At 36.8% G+C, this 21,729-nt stretch overlaps 1 protein-coding gene across 1 annotated transcript in view; it reads left to right on the plus strand.

Annotated features, from left to right (window-relative positions):
* The window catches only part of brinp1 (bone morphogenetic protein/retinoic acid inducible neural-specific 1), a 184,428-nt gene that overhangs the window by 79,893 nt on the left and 82,806 nt on the right, over positions 1–21,729 (plus strand). Inside the window, exon 3 of the mRNA XM_047372154.1 lies at positions 9,852–10,042. Coding sequence (XP_047228110.1) covers positions 9,852–10,042 — 191 coding nt within the window. The remainder of the gene's footprint in view (positions 1–9,851; positions 10,043–21,729) is intronic.

The raw sequence follows: 21,729 nt of genomic DNA on the forward strand, positions 1-21,729 counted from the left end.
TGAGTTATTTTGAGTTATCGCAAAGGCCTGACAGCAGTTTTTGCCACCAAGTGTGGCACAACCAGTTATTAGGGTCAGTGGGCAATCGCTTTATTCCATAGGGCTTAGTTGGTTTCAATAGTTTTTCCTATAATAAATAAAATCATCAGGTGATCAGTGCCTTTTGTACTTACTTGGCTTACCTTTCTCTGACATTAAAGGTAGTTTAGGTAAAATAAATCAGTAAAGGAGCAAATATCTGTTTTACAGCAATGTGTTAGCTTTTCTTTGGAATAAAAAGAACAAACATACTTCAACCCTTTTTCTAAATTGAATTTAACTTGGCTCAGAAATACCACGTGCTACCAATGTGTTTATGTTTTGACTTGGACTATACAAATAAAAATAGGAAATTTTGCTTGTCATTTGACACTTTTACAAAAAAAAAATAAAATAAATGTGCTGCACACATAATGTAATAGAAAAATTATCACTTGATGCTCACTAAAATATGCTTAATTTGTCAAAAAGAGGACTGGTGTCAGACGTTTTGCAGTCACCTGCAAAAAAGAAGCGGGGAATATCGCAGAAGTTTGTACATTTCAGTTATTTGTCTGTAATTAAAAAAGTTTAAAAATGTTAATGTTAAAAAATATAAATCAATATTGAATAAAAACTATTGATTAAATGTTGCACAGTATAAAATGTGCATATACTTTCTGATCTTCATTAAAACTGAAACAAGCTATCTAATAGATATTTTTAGGAACTCTAGACAAAATATGAAGAATTTCATGCAGCCTATTCTACATCATTTATTCCTTCTTATCATATTGTAGCAAACAGCTTGTATGTTTTTATTTTTTTGTTGTGTACTGTGGCTTTTGGTACAATCGATGCAATATAGCCTATTTTTGTGAGTGTATTCCATTATTTGAGCATATTTTTCACATTCTTTCTATCAAGAATTATGCAAATTGTACTGAATAAAAAATCTATTTATTTCATAAAATTAAAAAAATTTACTGAGTACTTAGTGATTTTTTTAGAAAATGAAATGTCATTTCTTGCTAAGTCTGTAAAGGTCTATGTGTGATTGGAGTGATGTGGTAGTTGTTTGAGAAGTCCAGACTATTTAACATAACCAAGAGCTTTTTAATTGGTTAACATGAATTATCAACACTTGTAATGAATTACGGTATTAGGTATTACACAATAATGTTTCAGTCAGATTTTTTGGAGTGTGCAGGAACATTATCTAGTAAACAGATGTAGCTTTTGTAGACAATTTAACCTGAAGCTATAGACATAACTAGCTCTGTATAAGGTTATGCATTCAGGTTGTGTTACCATGATGATCAAGTATTGCTCAAAAAAGTGACATTCGTGTTACCCAAAACTCTCAGCCTGAATCTTGCTACATTGTATATACTGCAGTAGGCCTACGCATGTTTGAGGTCCTCATCACTTATTTGTTAGTTTTCTTCTGTCTTGGTTTACATTTATTCCTAGGGCATTTTTTTCTAAAGTTTTTTCACTGACTCACCTTCCTGCCTCCTCTCTTTTTTTTACTCTTTAAGCATGCAGTTTAATTCTCCTCCTCACCACCTGATCACACATCGATCTGACATAATTGTCCATAGTATTTTTATTTATAATTTTACTCTCTATTGTCATCACTATGTCTCTTCTTATTACTCATTTGTAATACTCTACTAAATGTAGAGAAATGAGTTGTCAGGATATCTTCAGCAAATTGGTGGCAGCATTGTAAAGTTGTGTTTAACCATCCACTGGCAGAAAGAAATTGTACTTTTAAGACTAATCGAGAGTGCTGAAGAGAGTAATAAAAAATGCTGCAGTCAAGACATGCTCAGGCAGGCAGACATAGTGCTGACTGTGTGTCAGAAAATACAAACTAAGAGGCCAATCAATCTGAGGGCACCTACCTATTTGTGAGCAAGGCTTGAGATGAAGATGTTGTAAAGTACTCTTATTGCCTGTATTTTTCCTTTGAATTGTAATTTTATGGTGTTATTTTAAAAGGGTAAAATGACGTTGTTGCCATGAAACAAAAATTAGGCAAAATCTTGAAAAACAAAACCAAATAGAACTCTTTCAATCAGTACTTTTTGGCCGAAATACCCATCAGTCATTTAAGACTTTAGACAGTAGCCCTAGTGCATGGCTTCATTCAAATCAGTAAAATGTACATTTAATCATTATTACATTGTCTTCAATAACATGCATGTATAGCACTTTTCTCTGCTTACGTAGCAATAAAATTAAGGCTACTACAGTCTTCAATTGACAGTAACTTTATTTTTTTCCAAAGATGTATTGGACTTGAGACATTTTTTTAATAATGTTTACTCTATTTGTTGATATAAGTCGGTGATAATTGAACTTGTTACATATTTAAACTCAATTTCAGCTATTCACCTATAGAATAAGCTGTTCTGTAATAAACACAGAGTTTTGCTTTGAAAGTCATGAATAATCACAGAAACAGCTCTAATTGAACTGCTGGAAATAGCCAGGCCAAATGATCTCAGTACTGTTTGAAGAGCAGGTCACAAAACACAGACAGAAAAATGAGTTGCAGCAGCCAATATAGTCTCTCTTTCAATGTGAACGTCATTGTAAACGGGTGGAAACACTAAAAGTGTTAGGGAAACCCAAATTTTTTTGGATCCTAAAAATTATACACATGGCTGATAGGGTATGCTGATTAAGCTGTGCACTCAAAAACAGTGAGCAAAATTGAGCCATCTGATGGGGGTGCAGGCAGTTACTACAAGTATTGTTAGATCAGTTTTCTCCGCTCAGGGATTACAATATGAAATAATTTAGACAAAGCAGTGTTTAGGACCATGAGTTGGTAGCCGGGATCAGATTGATGCATTTCGATTAAAAGAGGTACCTTTTAAAGAAATGCAAATACTTTTCAGTAAACAACAAGAGTAGATAACACTCACCATTTCACAAAAAATATAATTTAATACATAACAGTTCAGACTAAAAAAGGTTATTCAAAATTGGTGTTTGAACAAGTATCAAAATCCAACAACAAGATATTTCAATAGTTCTGATAGGCTTTTTAATGAAAGTAGTTTCTATCTAATACATGCTCAAAAGTTTAATCTAAATCAACTTTGATTTAAATCATCAAAGTGGATTTTTACAGCCATAAAGATATATCCCAGCTATATAACAGACGTACGTGTTGGCCACATAGTCTTATACTCATGGTGGCCAAGATCCACAGCATATTGTGCTTTAGTGATAAAAGCAAACTGGTAACAGCATATTGCATAACACTGATAACTACCAACAACATCAGACTTATAGAATACAATGGAAAATAAATATCCTTTATTGTCCCACAGTCAGAAAATTCTGTTTTCCACCAGCAAAGACAAATGGTAGCATGCAGATACACACAAAGATCAAAAATATAAAAGCAAAGAAATGAGAATAAGAGACTGCACTGTAAGGAAAACATTTAGAAAAATGTTCCCACTCAATTTTGAGCAGGGCAGGATGGCACCAGTGTGTGTGGCATGTCATCTTTCACTGTCAATGCTGTTTGTTTTTGGAATTTTAGTTTCATGTAGTATTCAGCATGTCAACTCTATATTGAATTAGCAACTTTGCCCCTGTTTTTGTCAGGGATCTGAACCTACCTGCCCTGTGCTCTGGCCTCACATCCGCAGTCCAAGCGATGTCACCACCGGGGTAGACGCAGCGGCAGGCTGGTGGGCAGAAGGCTTGTTTGCTGTGCTCTACTGAGGATTTCTGACAGATGTTAACTGGTTGCCGCGCCTTGTATGTTTGCAGTGTTCCCTAAGTCCTGTCGACACCTGTTCGGTACCTGTCATTGGCTAGGATGAGGTGCTTTAGCACCATGGTTCCAGCTCTCCTCTCCGCTGGTGGAGAGTGAACCTGCGCAACATGTGGCCTCTGCGCTGCGCATCCCAGACACTGAGCACTGTGGACCTGCTGGATCCAATGCCAGATGGTTGGCAAATAAAACTTTTATTCTGAGAGATGTTTTCTCATCCAGTGACTGGACTTTTGCTGAGTGACAGAGACATGTCTGAGTTTTGGTTGAGTCCAGCATTTTTATTGAACTTTTATCACAAGATTGCTGTGCTTTTAACCATCTGCGAACATCAGGCCAAGGAGAAGGAATAGCTACTCTATTTAAATGCAGTTTTAAATGTAAGGAGCTATCCCCTTCATTTTTCTTTACCAGCTTTGAACTGAGTTTATTTGAACTGGGTAATCCTCACACGGTGCTGTGTGCCGTGGTCTATCAGCTTCCCCAGTATAACAAATACTTTATTAATGACTCGGACTTTCTTGCTAAAAACAATGTCCAAGTATGATCGTGTTCTTATTTTTTATCATTCATGTGTTTTGTCCTGATAAGTCAATGGCTAAGGAAATTTTAAATGTCTTAGATTCTTTTATTCCTGTGCTTTTTATGTCTGGTCCTACATATTAAACATTGATGCGTACACTTGATCTGATTTTATGGTATGGTTTGTCTGTTTCTAAGCTGGAGATCTGTGATGAGGTGTTTTCTGCCCACCCGCTGCTGCTTCAGGTTGCCATAGAATTAATCCTTCCACTGCTGCTCAGTTCTCAGCTGTTTTTGATCAAAGATGTGTCCCTCCACAGTTTCCATGCAACAAATGCAGGAGCTTAGCTCATGGTCCCACTCTACCTGCCAGTCTGTTATGGACACCATTGCTCCTTTTAAGACCAGAGAGCCTAAACTTAAATCTGAGCCCTGGTTGAACGATAAGGCCCATGCTGTAAGGTGTGAGTGCTGTAGAGCTGACCAAGTGGATGCAAGACAGATTGGAGGCTTCATTTCAAATGTTAAAGGACTCCTGGGATCATTACTATAGAATTGTAAAGGATGCCAAAATACCTTTCTGATATTATTCTGTCAAATGCCTATAAACCAAATCTTTTATTTAAAACCATTGAATATGTCCTTAATCCTCCAAAAAGTGTTCATATGGGTGCCTCTGTTCGTTGTGAACATTTGCTCCACTTTTTCATTGAAAAGGTCAGACCCATAAGGGCCTGAATTTCAACTCCTGTCTGCGATCCTTCACTATGTGTTCCTGCTTGTGCAGACTTTGACAGTTTGAACCTGTGAATTGTCTTTCTTTTAAGGAAATGATTAGTCATCTGAAGCTAGCAGGTTCTCCTGAACATCCTGTCCCTCCTTGAATTTTTAAAGAACATTTCCCTACTCTAGAACAAGAGTAGTCTGTACTCTGGTGTGGTCCCTGATCATTTTAAACATGCAGTGAGTGGTACAACCTCTACTTAAAAAAACTGTTCTTGCAGGTGGCTGTAGTTTAAAAATTAAGTGTTTATAATGGGACTAGCACATACATACATGTCAAGTTAGAGATACCAATGTGTGAAATAATTTGTGTAATTTGAGTTAACAAGGACATTTACATTGAAAGCTAGCAGTTTAATTAACAGCTTTCTACAATGGCAGCTTCCCCGCATAGACCAGGAAAGATTTAGAGCTTAGGCTAGCCCCTCATGTGGAAGGTATGTTGAAAAGGTTTCTTTTGGCACCTGGTCTCAAGGAGAGCACTCTGCAATGAGATCTCAAAACAAGGTCTCAACTCAAATTTCAATTCATGAAAACTGGTGTGTCTAAACTTATCAAACCACTATTTACTTTAAAATTGTTCTACGGTATTAAAGACTAGAATCTAGTGAAATCAGAAGCATATTCAAACATCAGATTAGGGCATTGTAACAATGATTGAAAGTTCTGAATCTGTGAAACAGCAAAACAAAATCACTAGAAGGAAACTGGTTTTTGCAGAAAGACACCAAACACAGATATAGAAAAATGCCAATATAACAGATATACAATAAGCCAAAGGTTTTATATTATAAAACCATATATTCATGCATGACATTGTCTATAAAGTAATATAAAATAAATTAATAAATAAGTAAATAATAATAAAAAAAGATCAAAGAAAAATTTAACAATCAATTGTGTGAAAATATAGTATAGAAATCTAGAATTTGACTTAATTGGAATGCATATTCTAATTTATTGAATATGATTGTATACTATCCATAGATAGACAGCCAGACAGACAAGACACTTTTGGCCCACAAATCAATTTTTTTGGGTGTGCTTCCACAGTAGTTTTCTTTTGATGGACAGGAAGTAAACATCCATTTCATCTTTCCTAGACTGATTTAAAAAATCTTTTAGTAGGATTAAACCAGCTACAAGATTGCCAAAATCTTCTTTAAAACAGTTTGGAATAAATCCATTGTCTCTTTTTGTGTTCCGTTTTATTGTATGTTTTTCATTTCTATTTTTGTTTATAGAGTTTGCTTTTCTTTTTTAGAGGAGGCTTGTCTATTTATTTAATAAAAAAACTCAGATTTTAATTAGAAAAGGCTTTAGGATTAAGTTATAGAGAAGCCCTTCGGATGTTTTCTATCCATTGGAGATTATAATGCACTTTAGTGTCAGACACTTCCCATAATTAGGCTTGTCATTCACACAACAAAAGTGTTCCCTTATATTTCAAAATCTGATACACAGCCAGTTTTGAGGATACACATTTTGACCCATCAATAATTAGTGAATTGAATTTCCACTATGTTTACATAACTCACCTAAAACTCTGCCTCATTGCCAATGTGTTGAATATGGTGGCAAATGCTAAAATTTTCAGGGTCTTGGTGTAACACAGTGGTTGCTTTTCAACATGAAAGGTATTTACACCATTGTCTTATCAAACTGAACATCTACAGGGGATGGACAATGAAACTGAAACACCTGTCATTTTAGTGTGGGAGGTTTCATGGCTAAATTGGACCAGCCTGGTAGCAAGTTTTCATTGATTGCACATTGCACCAGTAAGAGAAGAGTGTGAAGGTTCAATTAGCAGGGTAAGAGCACAGTTTTGCTCAAAATATTGAAATGCACACAACATTATGGGTGACATACCAGAGTTCAAAAGGTGACAAATTATTGGTGCACGTCTTGCTGGCGCATCTGTGACCAAGACGACAAGTCTGTGTGATGTATCAAGAGCCACGGTATCCAGGGTAATGTCAGCATACCACCAAGAAGGACGAACCACATCCAACAGGCTTAACTGTGGATGCAAGAGGAAGCTGTCTGAAAGGGATGTTCGAGTGCTAACCTGGATTGTATCCAAAAAACATAAAACCAAATCTTGGCAGAATTAAATGTGCACCTCAACTCTCCTGTTTCCACCAGAACTGTCCGTCAGGAGCTCCACAGGGTCAATATACACGGCCGGGCTGCTATAGCCAAACCTTTGGTCACTCATGCCAAATGTTGGTTTCAATGGTGCAAGGAGCGCACATCTTGGGCTGTGGACAATGTTAAACATGTATTGTTCTCTGATGAGTCCACCTTTACTGTTTTCCCCACATCCGGGAGAGTTACGGTGTGGAGAAGCCCCAAAGAAGCGTACCACACAGACTGTTGCATGCCCAGAGTGAAGCATGGGAGTGGATCAGTGATGGTTTGGGCTGCCATAACATGGTAATCCCTTGGCCCAATACTTGTGCTAGATGGGCGCGTCACTGCTAAGGACTACCGAACCATTCTTGAGGACCATGTGCATCCAATGGTTCAAACATTGTATCCTGAAGGCGGTCCCTTGTATCAGAATGACAATGCACCAATACACACAGCAACACTGGTGAAAGATTGGTTTGATGAACATGAAAGTGAAGTTGAACATCTCCCATGGTCTGCACAGTCACCAGATCTAAATATTATTGAGCCACTTTGGGGTGTTTTGGAGGAGAGAGTCAGGAAACGTTTTCCTCCACCAGTATCACGTAGTGACCTGGCCACTATCCTGCAAGACGAATGGCTTAAAATCCATCTGACCACTGTTGTCCACTGTGTGGACTTGTATATGTCATTCCAAAGACAAATTGACGTTGTATTGGCCACAAAAGGAGGCCCTACACCGTACTAATAAATTATTTTGGTCTAAAACCAGGTGTTTCAGTTTCATTGTCCAACCCCTGTATATATATAAAGGGAATCTTGTTTGCAGTAAAAGATGCAAGATAGGTAAAAATGAGACCCTCATTTTTTTTTAAATGTAAGAGGTCAGCATAGAATACTGCCTTAATATATAGACTTTACAATGTTGCTAATAAGGCTATGTCTTTTCTGTAGACACTTAATGTAATTTTCCCAAAAAATATTGTGGTATCTCTCTATCTTTTCAATGGGAGCGGGTTGGTTCCTTTTGAGAAACATTATATCATGCAAGAGTTTGTGAACATTCAGTACTATGTATACATAGAAATGCTTCAGTAAGTTTACTGTTTATATGTACTTTGATTTCCAGAGTTAAAAAGGTAGAACTGAATATGAGAACCACTTATTTTAGAAAATAAGAAAAACAACTGGTATAATTAAATGCTTTCACTATTCAGGTTTTGAAACAAACTTATGCTTTAGTGAATAACTAATTGCTAATTTTCACACTATGCATTGCTGAAGTATCATTATGCATTTAACTTTTTCTGTGTTGTCATGTTATTAACACTAACTTGATGTATTTTATTGAGATTTTATGTGGTTGACCAGCACAAAGCAATCCATAATATTTATTTCATAATTTAAAAAATAAAAATCTCCAAAGTATGGGCTTGCATTTGTAATTACAACTACAAGTCTTTTGGAGCATTTCTCTACCTCTTCTCTATCTGCTCTCATACGTCTCGGTGGTGTTAGAAAATAGGCAGTCCTTCAGGGAGTCAGAGTCCTACACAAGTGGGGCAAACATGGAATTCCTATGTTTTCAGTTGGTTTCCTCCTATCATTTGATGTGACCACAGTTCGCTGCTGTTTTTCTTCTTGGTGCTGGGGTTGAATAGAAGTTTATTAGTATTGCATACCAAGCTGTTTTTTTAGATGCAGGTATCTTCCTGTTAGCCATCTTCCCAGATCAGAAGGAAGGGATTTATGCTTTGGCATTGCGCCAAGAGGGTGCCAGGGTGGACTGTTGGTCATTTTATTCTCATTTATATCAGCATTCTGTTTCCTGGTGGACTGTCTGTCTATTTTATTGCTGTTTTGAATCATCGCTAGAGTTGTTTCATTTCCATACCCTGCATTTACCTCTACATTCACTTCAAGCTTCAAAACTTCAAAACTTTAATTTCCATCACTGCTATTTTTTGGAAAAGTTTGTGTTAGTCATCTGTGGAAAAGGAAAGCATCTTGTTACCGCTTAGCTTAAGTCACCATGAGAAATACAGCTCCTCCTAATGCCGTCTGGTCCTCTCAAAAGTGCTAAAAAAAAAATACTTTTAAAAAATCTTCTGAAAAATCCTTAAGTGTAACTGATTTAAAGTTGTTTAGTCCAACCTTTCTTTAGTTTCCGGCTGGGAGTTCAAACCTTAAAAGTAAAAGAGCGCAATCAAACAGAAAGCAAATATAGGAAAGCTTCTGAGCAAGCAGAGAGGCAGAAACAAAGAAGCAAAACAAAAACAAACAAGAACATTAGGGTTAAACATGGCAGAATCATGGTCAAATTACAGCACAAGCCACAGCAATTTTAAGCTGTGATTTAAAACAAAGTGATTGCAAAATAATACAAAACATTTAACTGATATTTGGAAATTGTAAGGTTCTGGGCTTTAACATTTTAAAACTTCTATCAGAAATTGGTGGGGATTCATAAAAAACATAAAGGTCTTCTGTCTTTTTTCTTCTTTTAAGATTCTATTGTAATCAACACTTTTGTGTGAGCATACAAGACAATTTAGATGTGAGCTGTTGTTTTTCTTCAACTCATCAGGGAATTTGCACGTTGGAAGGTGAGAAATACTGCAATCGAGAGAAGGGACCTCATCCGGAACCCCGTACCACTCATGCCTGAGTTCCAGCGCAGCGTACGCTTGCTGGGCCGAAGACCCACCACTCAGCAGTTTATTGACACTATCATTAAGAAATATGGAACCCACATTCTCATCTCAGCCACTCTGGGAGGTAAGAGCAGTTCATTTGTTTCAGTTATTCAAGACTATGATTAAAAATATTCCCACAATTACCTAAATGCTATTTACTTGGGGTTTGTGGTTTGTGTACAAGCTTTTACACCAAGGAAATGTGTAAGAACTGATTAATAGATGACAGAAAAAAATGTTAAACTAATTTATTAAACTTAAAAATTAAAAAATAATTAAACTAATGATAAGTGTGGATTACTTGGCTGGGTGTGGGCATTTCTGTTTGGAATTACATGTTCATCTCATGCAAGCGTTTTGTTCAGATACTATGGAAAAAGCAGAAATTCATACATGAATTTTGAATCATTTTAAAATAATAATTTAGTTAATGAAATGGTCTAAAATAATAAGTAATAAATAATAATACATTATCCCTGTTTGATTAGACTGAGTAAATGTGACCTTGCTCTGTTGGATTATTTTTTCTGCCTACAATATTGTCAATTAAGATCATTTATTTGGTTTCAAGGCAGTTTCTTGCTCCAAGCTGCTGAGAAACCACACTGCAGCAAATCACAAAGCAGAAGAGATGTCATCCTAAACAGACAGCCTATTTTGTTCAAAGTGCAAAGTTTTATGTAACAGAAAATGGAAATATCTCATTTTAACCAGGATTAAAAAAAAAAAAAAAAACAGGCAATAAAGTATGCATGGTACTTTTAAATTTTAAATGGTTCCATGTAATTTTAAACATATCAAGGTCTTTTCAAGATGTATCACATTTTTCACAAGCTGTTTTATTTTACTTTTATACAGTAAACTGATGGGATCTGTAAGTGGTTTTAAATGCTTGAGACTAGATTTTAATAAATTTGCTACCTGGAATAATCAAGATCATTACAAAATTGAAAAAAAAACTGGTATAGGGTATACATGACTGTAGGTAAATGCTAATTGTATGTATGTATGTATGTATGTATCACACTGCATTACATACATACACACACATGCTAATATATATACAGTATATACTAACTCAAAAAGCAAAGAATTAAATATAGATTAGGGTTTTCGAAATTAGCATTTCCATTTACAGTATTTTGCAAATCTGTGCAGCCACCTCTTTTTTCCTATTATTATTATTATTATTTTACATACCACATATATATTTTGCTATTGGGCTGCATGGTGACTCTTGTTATTATCATTGTTAGTACTCTAGCGTCCCCTCACAGTATCGAGCTTTACTAGCGACTCTAACCAAAGCAGTTTTTTCTCAGTCCTTGCTGCAGTCCCTGTACATATTTTTTTAGAGATTTTGTTTGTTAGGCTACTTAAAACTGACCTATGAATCATTCGAGTACACAAAGGGCTGAACACAAAAGATGACCTAGTGTTACAGCACTTTTTATTCTAACACTATTGTATAACATTTTCAAGGCAAAACATAAAAACTGAGGGATGGCTCAAGGTTTTTTTAGTTAGTAGTTAATTAGTATTAGAGTTATAATTGTTTTGGTAATTCATGTTTGATTATTTTTATATACAATTAATTAGCATCTCAATGCATTACATAGAAAGTGAACAGCTCAAGTTTAAAGTTGGTTACAGTGCAATATAATTCATTTTATCCAAAATCCAAGGCAAGGTAATTGTATTTACACCATTCATTCACAAGACAATCCAAAGTGGTTTACAAAAAAAATCAAGTGTATACTATCAAAATAACAAAGAACGCTTTGTAAACATTGCAAAAAAAGAGACAAATGTTTGAGTAGTATAATCGTATCTTTCTACAGTTATTGATCAAATAGGTGGTGAGACTCTGAACAAACGCTGCAGTAAACAGTTATTTCTTCTGTTCTGATTTAAAGCAACCAACTGTTTCTGCACATCTCAGTTTCAGCGAGTTTGTTTCAGAGCTGAGGAGCAGAAAAACTAAATGCTGTCTTTATTTGTTTTGGTCTGGTCCTCGGAACACTGAGTAGGCAAGTCTTAGAAGACCTGAAGGGTCTACATGGTCCATATTTGACAAGTAACTGAGCATATAATTCAGCCCAAGAACATTTAATGTTTTGTAAATCAATAGCTAAATTTCCTCTTGTCATGAAACTTGGACTTTAGTTCCCAACTCCTACTTGTATAGACATGCAAGCAAGTATGTAGGTAAAAGGATGGGTGATGAAAACAATAAATGCTTTTGATAGATAGGCATAGGTTTTTTTTGGTTCAAAGGTTATGCATCTCAGCTGTTCAAAACTAAATATAAATGACTTCTAGTATCTCATCTTATCTCAGGCTCTGAGGATGAGGCATGAAGGCAGCTAACAGTGACTACTTCAAAGATACTATTAGCAAGATGGCCAATTATCTTCTCTAAACTCTGTATTTTGTACTCTCCCCGCACTCTATACCTTTTTTGAAAATCTGTGAACTGTATGCATGACTGCCAAGTAGGCTCTTAACTAGACTGTGTTAAACATATTTTAGGTCTCTAATTGCTAAATAAATGCATTTATGTGAATATTCGTAAGACTTCATGCCCTGTTTTACTCATATACATATATATATATATATATATATATATATATATACATATATATATATATACATATATATATATATATATATATATATATATATATACATATATATATATATATATATATATATATATATACATATATATATATATACATATATATATATATATATATATATATATATACATATATATATATATATATATATATACATATATATATATATATATATATACATATATATATATATATATATACATATATATATATATATATATACATATATATATATATATATATATACATATATATATATATACATATATATATATATATATACACATACACACACATATATATATATATATATATATATACACATATATATATACACATATACATATATATATATATACACATATACATATATATATATATATATATATGTATATATATATATATGTATATATATATATATATATATATATATATATATATATATATATATATATATATATATATATATATATATATATATATATTCAATTCAAATCGTCTCAAGGCACTTCACATATTCACTTCAATTGAATTGTGCAGATTTCAAGTCAGGTACATACATTTCAATTATCGAACAGTGTAGTCAGATGTCGGTTATTTATTCAGATAGGTTTAAACGTTTTTCTACCTGAGGGAACCCAGCAGATCCAACCAGTGACTTGTAGCAGTCACTCCTCCTGGATGAGCATGTAGCGACAGCGGACAGTCACTGGCGTTGACTTTGCAGCAATCCCTCAAACTAAGCATGCATGTAGCGACAGTGTGGAGGAAAAACTCCCTTTTAACAGGAAGAAACCTCCAGCAGAACCAGACTCAGTGTGAGCGGCCATCTGCCAAGACCAACTGGGGGTTTGAGAGAACAGAGCAGAGACAGAAAAAGAACACAGAAGCACTGTTCCAGGAGTACTTTCTGTGGGAAGGAAAATTAATGGAGCAAACAAATGGATGTAGGGCTGCAAGGTGGTGCAGTTGATAGCACTGTTGCCTTGCAGCAAGAAGGTCCTGGGTTCAATTCCCGCCTGGGTCTTTCTGCATGGAGTTTGCATGTTCGACTGTATAAAATGCAGCACTGAGATCTAACAGGACAAGTACAGAGACAAGTCCATTATCTGAGGCTAGGGAAATATCATTATTGACTTTCAGCAGAGCTGTTTCAGTGCTATGATGAGCTCTGAAACCTGACTGAAACTCTTCAAACAGGTCATTGCTGTGTAAATGCTCACACATTTGATTAGCAACTATTTTCTCAAGAATTTTAGATGAGAATGGAAGATTGGATATAGGTCTGTAACTTATTAAATCATCTTGATCGAGCTGATCTGAGGTTTCTTAAGTAAAGGTTTAATTACAGCTACCTTAAAAGCATATCCATTTACTAAGGATAGATTAATCATCTGTAAATGGGGCTGGTGATCAGAGGGAACGCTTCCTTAAGTAATTTGGTTGGGATTGGGTCTAACATACAAGTTGAATGTTTAGATGAAGCTATTATTTTTGATAATGCAGGAAGCTCCACAAGATCTAAACAGTCCAAACACAGATCAGGTTCCACAGTTACTTCCAATGTTGTCTCGCTTGCTGAGGATGACATAATCATCTTCGGGAGTATGCCAATGATTTTGTTTTTAATAGAATCAATTTTATTTAAAAAGAATTCCACAAAGTCATGACTGCTGAGAGCTAAGGGAATGGATGGCTCAACAGAGTTATGACTCTGTATAAGTTTAGCAACTGTACTAAAGAGAAACCTAGGATTATTCTTGTTCTTGTTCTCTTCTATTCTAGCTTGGTGAAGTGTCTTTTTCTACAACAGTAGACTATTTTTCCAGATTAAGTAGGAATCTTCTAGGTGTGTAGAGTGCCATTTTCTCTCCAACTTTCTAACATTTTGCTTTAAAGTACACAGCTCTTAATTAAACCAGGGAGCCAGCCTCCTATACATAATCACCTTCCTTTTCAATTGAGCTGCATTGTCTAATGCACCACACAATGAGCAAGTAACACTATGAACAACAGAATCAATTTGTGCTGAGGAATAAACAAAATTATTGCCCCCCCACTGTGTTTTTCTGTGATAATGAGGAAATTAAAAGTGGAACAGATTCTTTAAAGGTCGTTACAGCATTGTCTGATAATGATCTACTATTATGAAATTTTCTTTCAGGTGTGGAATACTTGGTTAAATTAAAATCAAAGGTTATTAAAAAATGGCCAGACAGGACAGGGTTATGAGGAAATATTGTTATTTCTTTACACTCAATGCCATATGTCAGCACAAGGTCCAGAGAATGAAGACAAAGGTGGGTAGGTTTGCTAATGTTTTGTGCAAAGCCAACTGAGTCTAAGATAGCATTAAAGCCTATATTTAGTGTGTGTATATATATATACAGGGCTTGGACAATGAAACTGAAACACCGGGTTTTAGACCACAATAATTTATTAGTTTGGTGTAGGGCCTCCTTTTGTGGCCAAAACAGCGTCAATTCGTCTTGGGAATGACATATACAAGTCCTGCACATTGGTCAGTGGGATTTTAAGCCATTCTTTATGCCAGGTCACTACGTGATACTGGTGGTGTAAAACATTTCCTGACTCACTCCTCCAAAACACCCCAAAGTGGCTCAATAATATTTAGATCTGGTGACTGTGCAGGCCATGGGAGATGTTCAACTTCACTTTCATGTTCATCAAACCAATCTTTCACCAGTCTTGCTGTGTGTATTGGTGCATTGTCATCCTGATACACGGCACCGCCTTCAGGATACAATGTTTGAACCATTGGATGCACACGGTCCTCAAGAATGGTTCGGTAGTCCTTGGCAGTGATGCGCCCATCTAGCACAAGTATTGGGCCAAGGGAATGCCATGATATCACTGATCCACCCCCATGCTTCACTCTGGTCATGCAACAGTCTGGGTGGTACGCTTCTTTGGGGCTTCACCACACCGTAACTCTCCCAGATGTGGGGAAAACATTAAAGGTGGACTCATCAGAGAACAATACATGTTTCACATTGTCCACAGCCAAAGATTCGCGCTCCTTGCACCATTGAAGCTGACGTTTGGCATTGGCATTAGTGACCAAAGGTTTGGCTATAGCAGCCCTGCCGTGTATATTGACCCTGTGGAGCTCCTGACGGACAGTTCTGGTGGAAACAGGAGAGTTGAGGTGCACATTTAATTCTGCCATGATTTGGGCAGCCGTGGGTTTATGTTTTTTGGATACAATCCAGGTTAGTACCCAAACATCCCTTTCAGACAGCTTCCTCTTGCGTCCACAGTTAATCCTATTGGATGTGGTTCGTCCTTCTTGGTGGTATGCTGACATTACCCTGGACACCGTAGCTCTTGATACATCACAAAGACTTGCTGTCTTGGTCACAGATGCGCCAGCAAGACGTGCACCAACAATTTGTCCTCTTTTGAACTCTGGTATGTCACCCATAATGTGAGCATTTCAATATTTTGAGCAAAACTGTGCTCCTACCTTGCTAATTGAACCTTCATACTCTGCTCTTACTGGTGCAATGTGCAATCAATGAAGACTGGCTACCAGGCTGGTCCAATTTAGCCATGAAACCTACCACACGAAAATGACAGGTGTTTCAGTTTCATTGTCCAACCCCTGTATGTTATGATAGGGAAATACAGTTTTGAAAACATACACATACAAAAGAAAATCACTCATAATTATAGGAATGTTTAAAAAGTCAATCGGTTATTGGAGTTCCTCATATATTTCTGAGAATGACTAACACTCATAATAATCTTGCTAATTATGTACAACTTTTAGTTTTTATCCTAAAGTTTAGTAAACAGTTGTGTTTTCTTCTACCAGGTCTCTGTAGAAACTCAAAAAAATCCAAAGCAGAACAGCAGCTTTATGCCTTGAAGTGGAAAACTGATTTGTAAACGTAAGAGGGGCAGACAGTGGCAGACTTGGAAAAAATATATTCCTAACAGCTTAAGATAAATGCAAATGTACCCTTCACACTTTTTTAAAAGCAATAACCTCAACCATTTCTATAGAGGCCTGATTGTTAAAAGACTCCACTATTTTAAATGATAAAAACAGAATAATTCTGATTCAACTGAAAGTGCACATAATGTACTGCATATCATTGTCCTCAATTGCTGTAAGAAAAGTTTTAATAATATACACTATTTTGCCAGATGTAGTTGTCTACTTTTACATGTACATGAATTTTGATGATGTCCTATTCTTAATCTATAAGGTCCAATTTGCTGGTGTACCCACTTTTGTCAGCAATTGCAACTTTGACTATTATGTACACATCTTCCACAAGGTTTAAGAGTGTGTTCATAGTTAGATGAGAAAACCGGAATTGCAGCCTCTGCTCTAATTCATCCCAAAGCTGTTCAAGAAGGTTGAGGTCAGGACTATGTGCAAGCCAGTCAAGTTTATCCACATCAAACTTTTACATACCTGTATCCATGGAAGTTATTGAAACACTGTAATTTATTGATTTGGTGGCGTGACCCAATACTTTTGGGAGCGTAGCATGTGTCAAAATATATGTGAATTTCAGTTTCAGCTTCAGGACTGAGTTTATCCTGCTCAGTGCTGTGTCTGCATGAGCTTCAGTAAAATGTTACATTTGAAAACACATCCCTTGATCGCTCATTTAAACAAAACTCATTTATAGGGAAGAAAAAAAATGTCAAAGGTAAAATAGGTACAAGAAGTTATGATAATTATTCCCCCAAAGGTACTGTCAGTACTCAGAAAAAGTAACCATTTCCTTGTCTTAAAGACTTGTTTTAATGGGTACTTACTTGACATTGACAATACAGCAATATTTGCATAGTTAAGAGGTTCTGTTTGAAATTACCCTTACTTTGGTTGTTGTCTTACTTGTATCTTGATCAGAGAAAAATGTTATGACGTTAGATCAGTAGTAAAAAGAACTTTCATTCTTTCAACAGTCCACTGTAAGATGCTCATTAATACTGCAGCAACTTATGCAACATGGGTGTCTGATCCTTTTCTTGCAATCATAGCTTATTGGACTAAAAAACATTACACAAATGTTGCTGTAAAACTCTTTGCTCCCTACTGAAATCATCTTTTTTTGTTCATAACACTGAAATGTTTCTGATCATCATACTAATTTTGTTATAAGAAAAAGATGGCCCGAGTAAATACAAAATGCATTTTTCCAATCTTGATATATTCAATTTAATGACAAAAGAAAAGCTTTCCAAATGAACCGGGTTCTATGTTAAAATGTAATTGCCCTCTAAATCTAGTTCGCTGTACCACCCTAAAGGAAACAAATGCCCTTAAGCAAAAATAAAAAAATACTATTTTACCCTGCTGTGAAGGAATTTTGAACCATTCTTCTTTGCTGAATTGTTTTAAATCAGCCACACTGAAGAGTTTTCAAACATGAATGCCCTTTCTAAGGCCACACCACAGCAGAATGTGATTTAACTCCAAAATTTGACCGGGTCATGGGAAAACCTTCCATTTATCGTTTCTGAGCCATTCAGAGGTGGATCTGTTGGTTTGCTTTAGATCATTATCCTGCTGCATGAGCAAAATAAATTTGAGCTTAGGGTCACAAACTGATGGCCAGACATTATCTTCAGGAGTTTTTGGTAGAGAACAAAAGTCATGTTGCTGGTCTGCAGAATAGTTATAAAACTATTATCCATTTAAATAAACATATTCAAAAACCAATCATGGCTATTAATAGTTTACTGAACCAGAGCAAAGGTATCCATCTGTTTTCTTTACTCGCTTAATATTGTTAAGGGTTGCAGGACGTGGCTGCATATCCACAGCGGTCAAAGGAAGGGGTGGGCTACACCCTGGACAGGTTGCCAGTCCAACAATTTATGCACACGCTACTAGCTAGGGGTAATGTAGAATATTTTTCAATTTTGCCTGTCTCTTTTGGGCTACTGGAATTATGATGGTAGACCAAGATGCAGGATATGTGAAGACTAGAGCAAGATGCAGGACATGTGAAGACTTATCAAAGTGTCTGAGATTAATTATTTCATCTCCCCCTCAGTTTGCTTGTTGAGCAGCTTAGATGGTGTCACCATGGAGACAAATTCAGTTCACATGGTTTTCACTGCCCTATGTAGCACTAAGAAAATGTTCATGAATTGAAAAAATAAAAATGTTCTTAGTATTGACCAGCATAGAGACCTTTTGTTGGATTACATAAGTCTGGAGGCAGCCTCTATGTCCACATTAGATCAATCTCTCTGGGCTCCTTTGATCGGCTCTATCACCTAGTGGGGGTGGGGGGTCTTTGGCTTCATCCTGTGGGGCACTGTTGCTGATACGGGGGAGTGTCTGGGTTTGGGACATCCGGGGTGTCCCTGGGTTGGGGTCGCTGGGGGCTCTGGCAGCAGGGAGTGTGGCCCCCACCAGGTTGGGGCTTTGTAAGTAAGTAAGTAAGTAAATAAAAGTTTATTTATATAGCACCTTTCACAGACATTCATAAAGTGCTTTACAAATGTGTACAATTATACAATAAGATAAAACAGTAGAAACATTAAAGGAATAAATAAAATATAATAAAAACCATCACTACAAGGGTACAATTAAATATAAAAGTCAAAAAGGACCGCCGACACACTGGAGATGTTAAAAAGTTTTGCAAAAAAGATCATTTTTAAGTTTGCTCTTAAAAACATCCACAGAACTAAAATAACTTAATGAGAACAAGAGATCATTCCAAACCCTTGGCGCAACGGCCTGGAAGGAGTGATCTCCTCTAGTCTTAAAACGGGTGTGAGGGACCTTGAGAAGATTCTGATCCAGTCACCTCTGCCTTCGAGAAGGGATATACGGGCACAAAAGGGCTCTAATGTATAAGGGAGCCTGTCAATGAAGAGCTTTAAAAGTCAGAATCAGGATTTTAAAATCAAAGCGCAAAACCAATGGGACCTAATGGAGAGATTTTAAAATTATCACTTGACACTTTGATCAGGGCATTTTCCGTGGAATGATGCTCATGGAAACCAGATTAAAAATGGTCAAAAAAGAACACTATGAATTGTTCGGAAACCACCTTCTCTAAAAGTCTGGACAAGAACGGAAGTTTTGAAATAGGCCGGAAATTACTTAACAGAGTAGGGTCCAAATTAGATTTTTTGAGAAGAGGTTCCACAAAGGCATGCTTAAAAGAGCTGGGAAATACGCCAGAACACAGCCACAAATTTATTAATAGGTAACCCGAGTGCCAAAGACATCAAATACTTTTAAAAATAGTGCAAAGGGCAGAGCATCTGAAGGACAAGAAGAAGATTTCATCTTGGTTACCAGGGTATCAAACAGGACCTGTGGTCTCCTCTTGTTCAGAATTATCAGCTGGCGAAAATAATCAAGTCTGGAAGTTTTAATGGTTTCATTTAAAGAAGACATGAGTTCCTTAAGGTGCCATCTGTGGACCTCAATTTTGGTGGACTTCTACAATTGCTCAGTTCTACGAATAAACGCTGGGAATAGTGTCATTGATCCAAGGGCGTGTGGTCTTCCTAGTCACCAAATTAGATCTAACAGGAGCAACCTGGTCCAAAATAGCCTCACAATGACTGTTAAAGCTAAGAAGAAGACTGTCCACATCATGACATTCCACAAACATTTTTGGATCAAATATAGAAGAAAACCCAGTAGCTGTATTGTCAGAGATAATACACCTCTGAGACCTAATTTCAGAGGGCTTAGGATCCAGAGAAAAAAGTACATCAAATAAAACACAACAATGATCACTCATGAGGACATCCTCCACAGAGAGATTGACAATATTTAGGCCAAGAGAAAAAAACTACATCAAGGGTATGGCCTTTTTGGTGGGTGGGACCAGAAATATGTTGCACAAAATTTAAAGTTTCAGTCAATGTTAAAAATTCCAAGGCTTCACTAGAAGTACTATTATCAACATGAATATTAAAATCAACAAATAATACAACATTATCCAACTTAATTATGGAGGATAAAAAGCCACTAAAATCCTTTAAAAAGACAGCTGCATGGCTAGGAGGGCGATAGACCAGCACACAATGGAAAGAGTTTGTGGAGCCCACCTTGACCATCAGAGATTTAAACAAAAGAAAAGTCTGCATATTCATTATCTTACAGGTGAAACTGTCTCTGAATACCACTGCAAGCCCCCCTCCACTGCACGAGGGGCAGGGGGAACCCGAAGACTGAGCATCAATCAGGACAAAGTTAATTTAGATGAATGAACTCCCCTTCTCTTTGCCAAGTCTCCGTAAAAAAAAAAGAAATCAAGGTCTTGCCTGATAAAAAGTGCACTCAATAAAAATGATTTATTTGCAACTGAACGGACATTTAGAAGACCAAGTTGAGGTGATGATGACGTCACAATCTTCGCATCAACAGGACACAACGGGAAAGGTCGAAGGCATGTGGTGCTGTCACGTAGTCTCCAGCTGGGTCGAGAAAACAGCTGTTGTATGGCCGCCTTAGACATGGGAAAGCACGACCTCGAAGCATCCCACCAATCATATTCCAAGGATTGCACTGTCTCCTGAACATCAGCTGCGGGGATCCCAGATGACAGCGGCAAGGGTGTGTCACCGCAACACATATCGAGGAGAGGAAACCGCTGCAGACACCTGGCACGTTGATAGGGACCAGGAATCCATAGTCATGAAGCCTGCCTGTGTTTTACTAGAGCACCGGACCTAGAGCCACGTTTCCTCCTTTCCTCCCTGGTAACCGAAAGGAACAAGTACTCAGGTAAGTCGGGCGAAAAAACAAGAGGAGGAAGAAAATTTTTATTGTACTTTCCCCAATCACTAAAGAGAGATTCAATAGACTCATTTATACCAAAAAGAGAGGTACAGTCATAGAATAGAAAAACAGAAACATATCCAGGAGCAAATCTAGTTGATAATTGGGCAAATATGACCACAAATATTGCAATAACAGTAAATAAAAACTTGCAAAGGATGCGAGCAGTGGCAGTGGCATGGCCAAACACAGGTGCCATCTTTAACATTCAGCCTAAGTGCGGCTCCTGAGTAGGTCTGGGGTCGGGCTCGGGATTCCTGGGGTGTGTCACCAGGGTTTTGGGCCTGTGCATGCGCGGGCGCCCGCCTCTGGCCCAGGGGCCTTGGG

The sequence above is a fragment of the Girardinichthys multiradiatus genome, chromosome 8 (genome assembly GCF_021462225.1).
Source record: "Girardinichthys multiradiatus isolate DD_20200921_A chromosome 8, DD_fGirMul_XY1, whole genome shotgun sequence".
In the NCBI taxonomy this organism is placed as follows: domain Eukaryota; kingdom Metazoa; phylum Chordata; class Actinopteri; order Cyprinodontiformes; family Goodeidae; genus Girardinichthys; species Girardinichthys multiradiatus.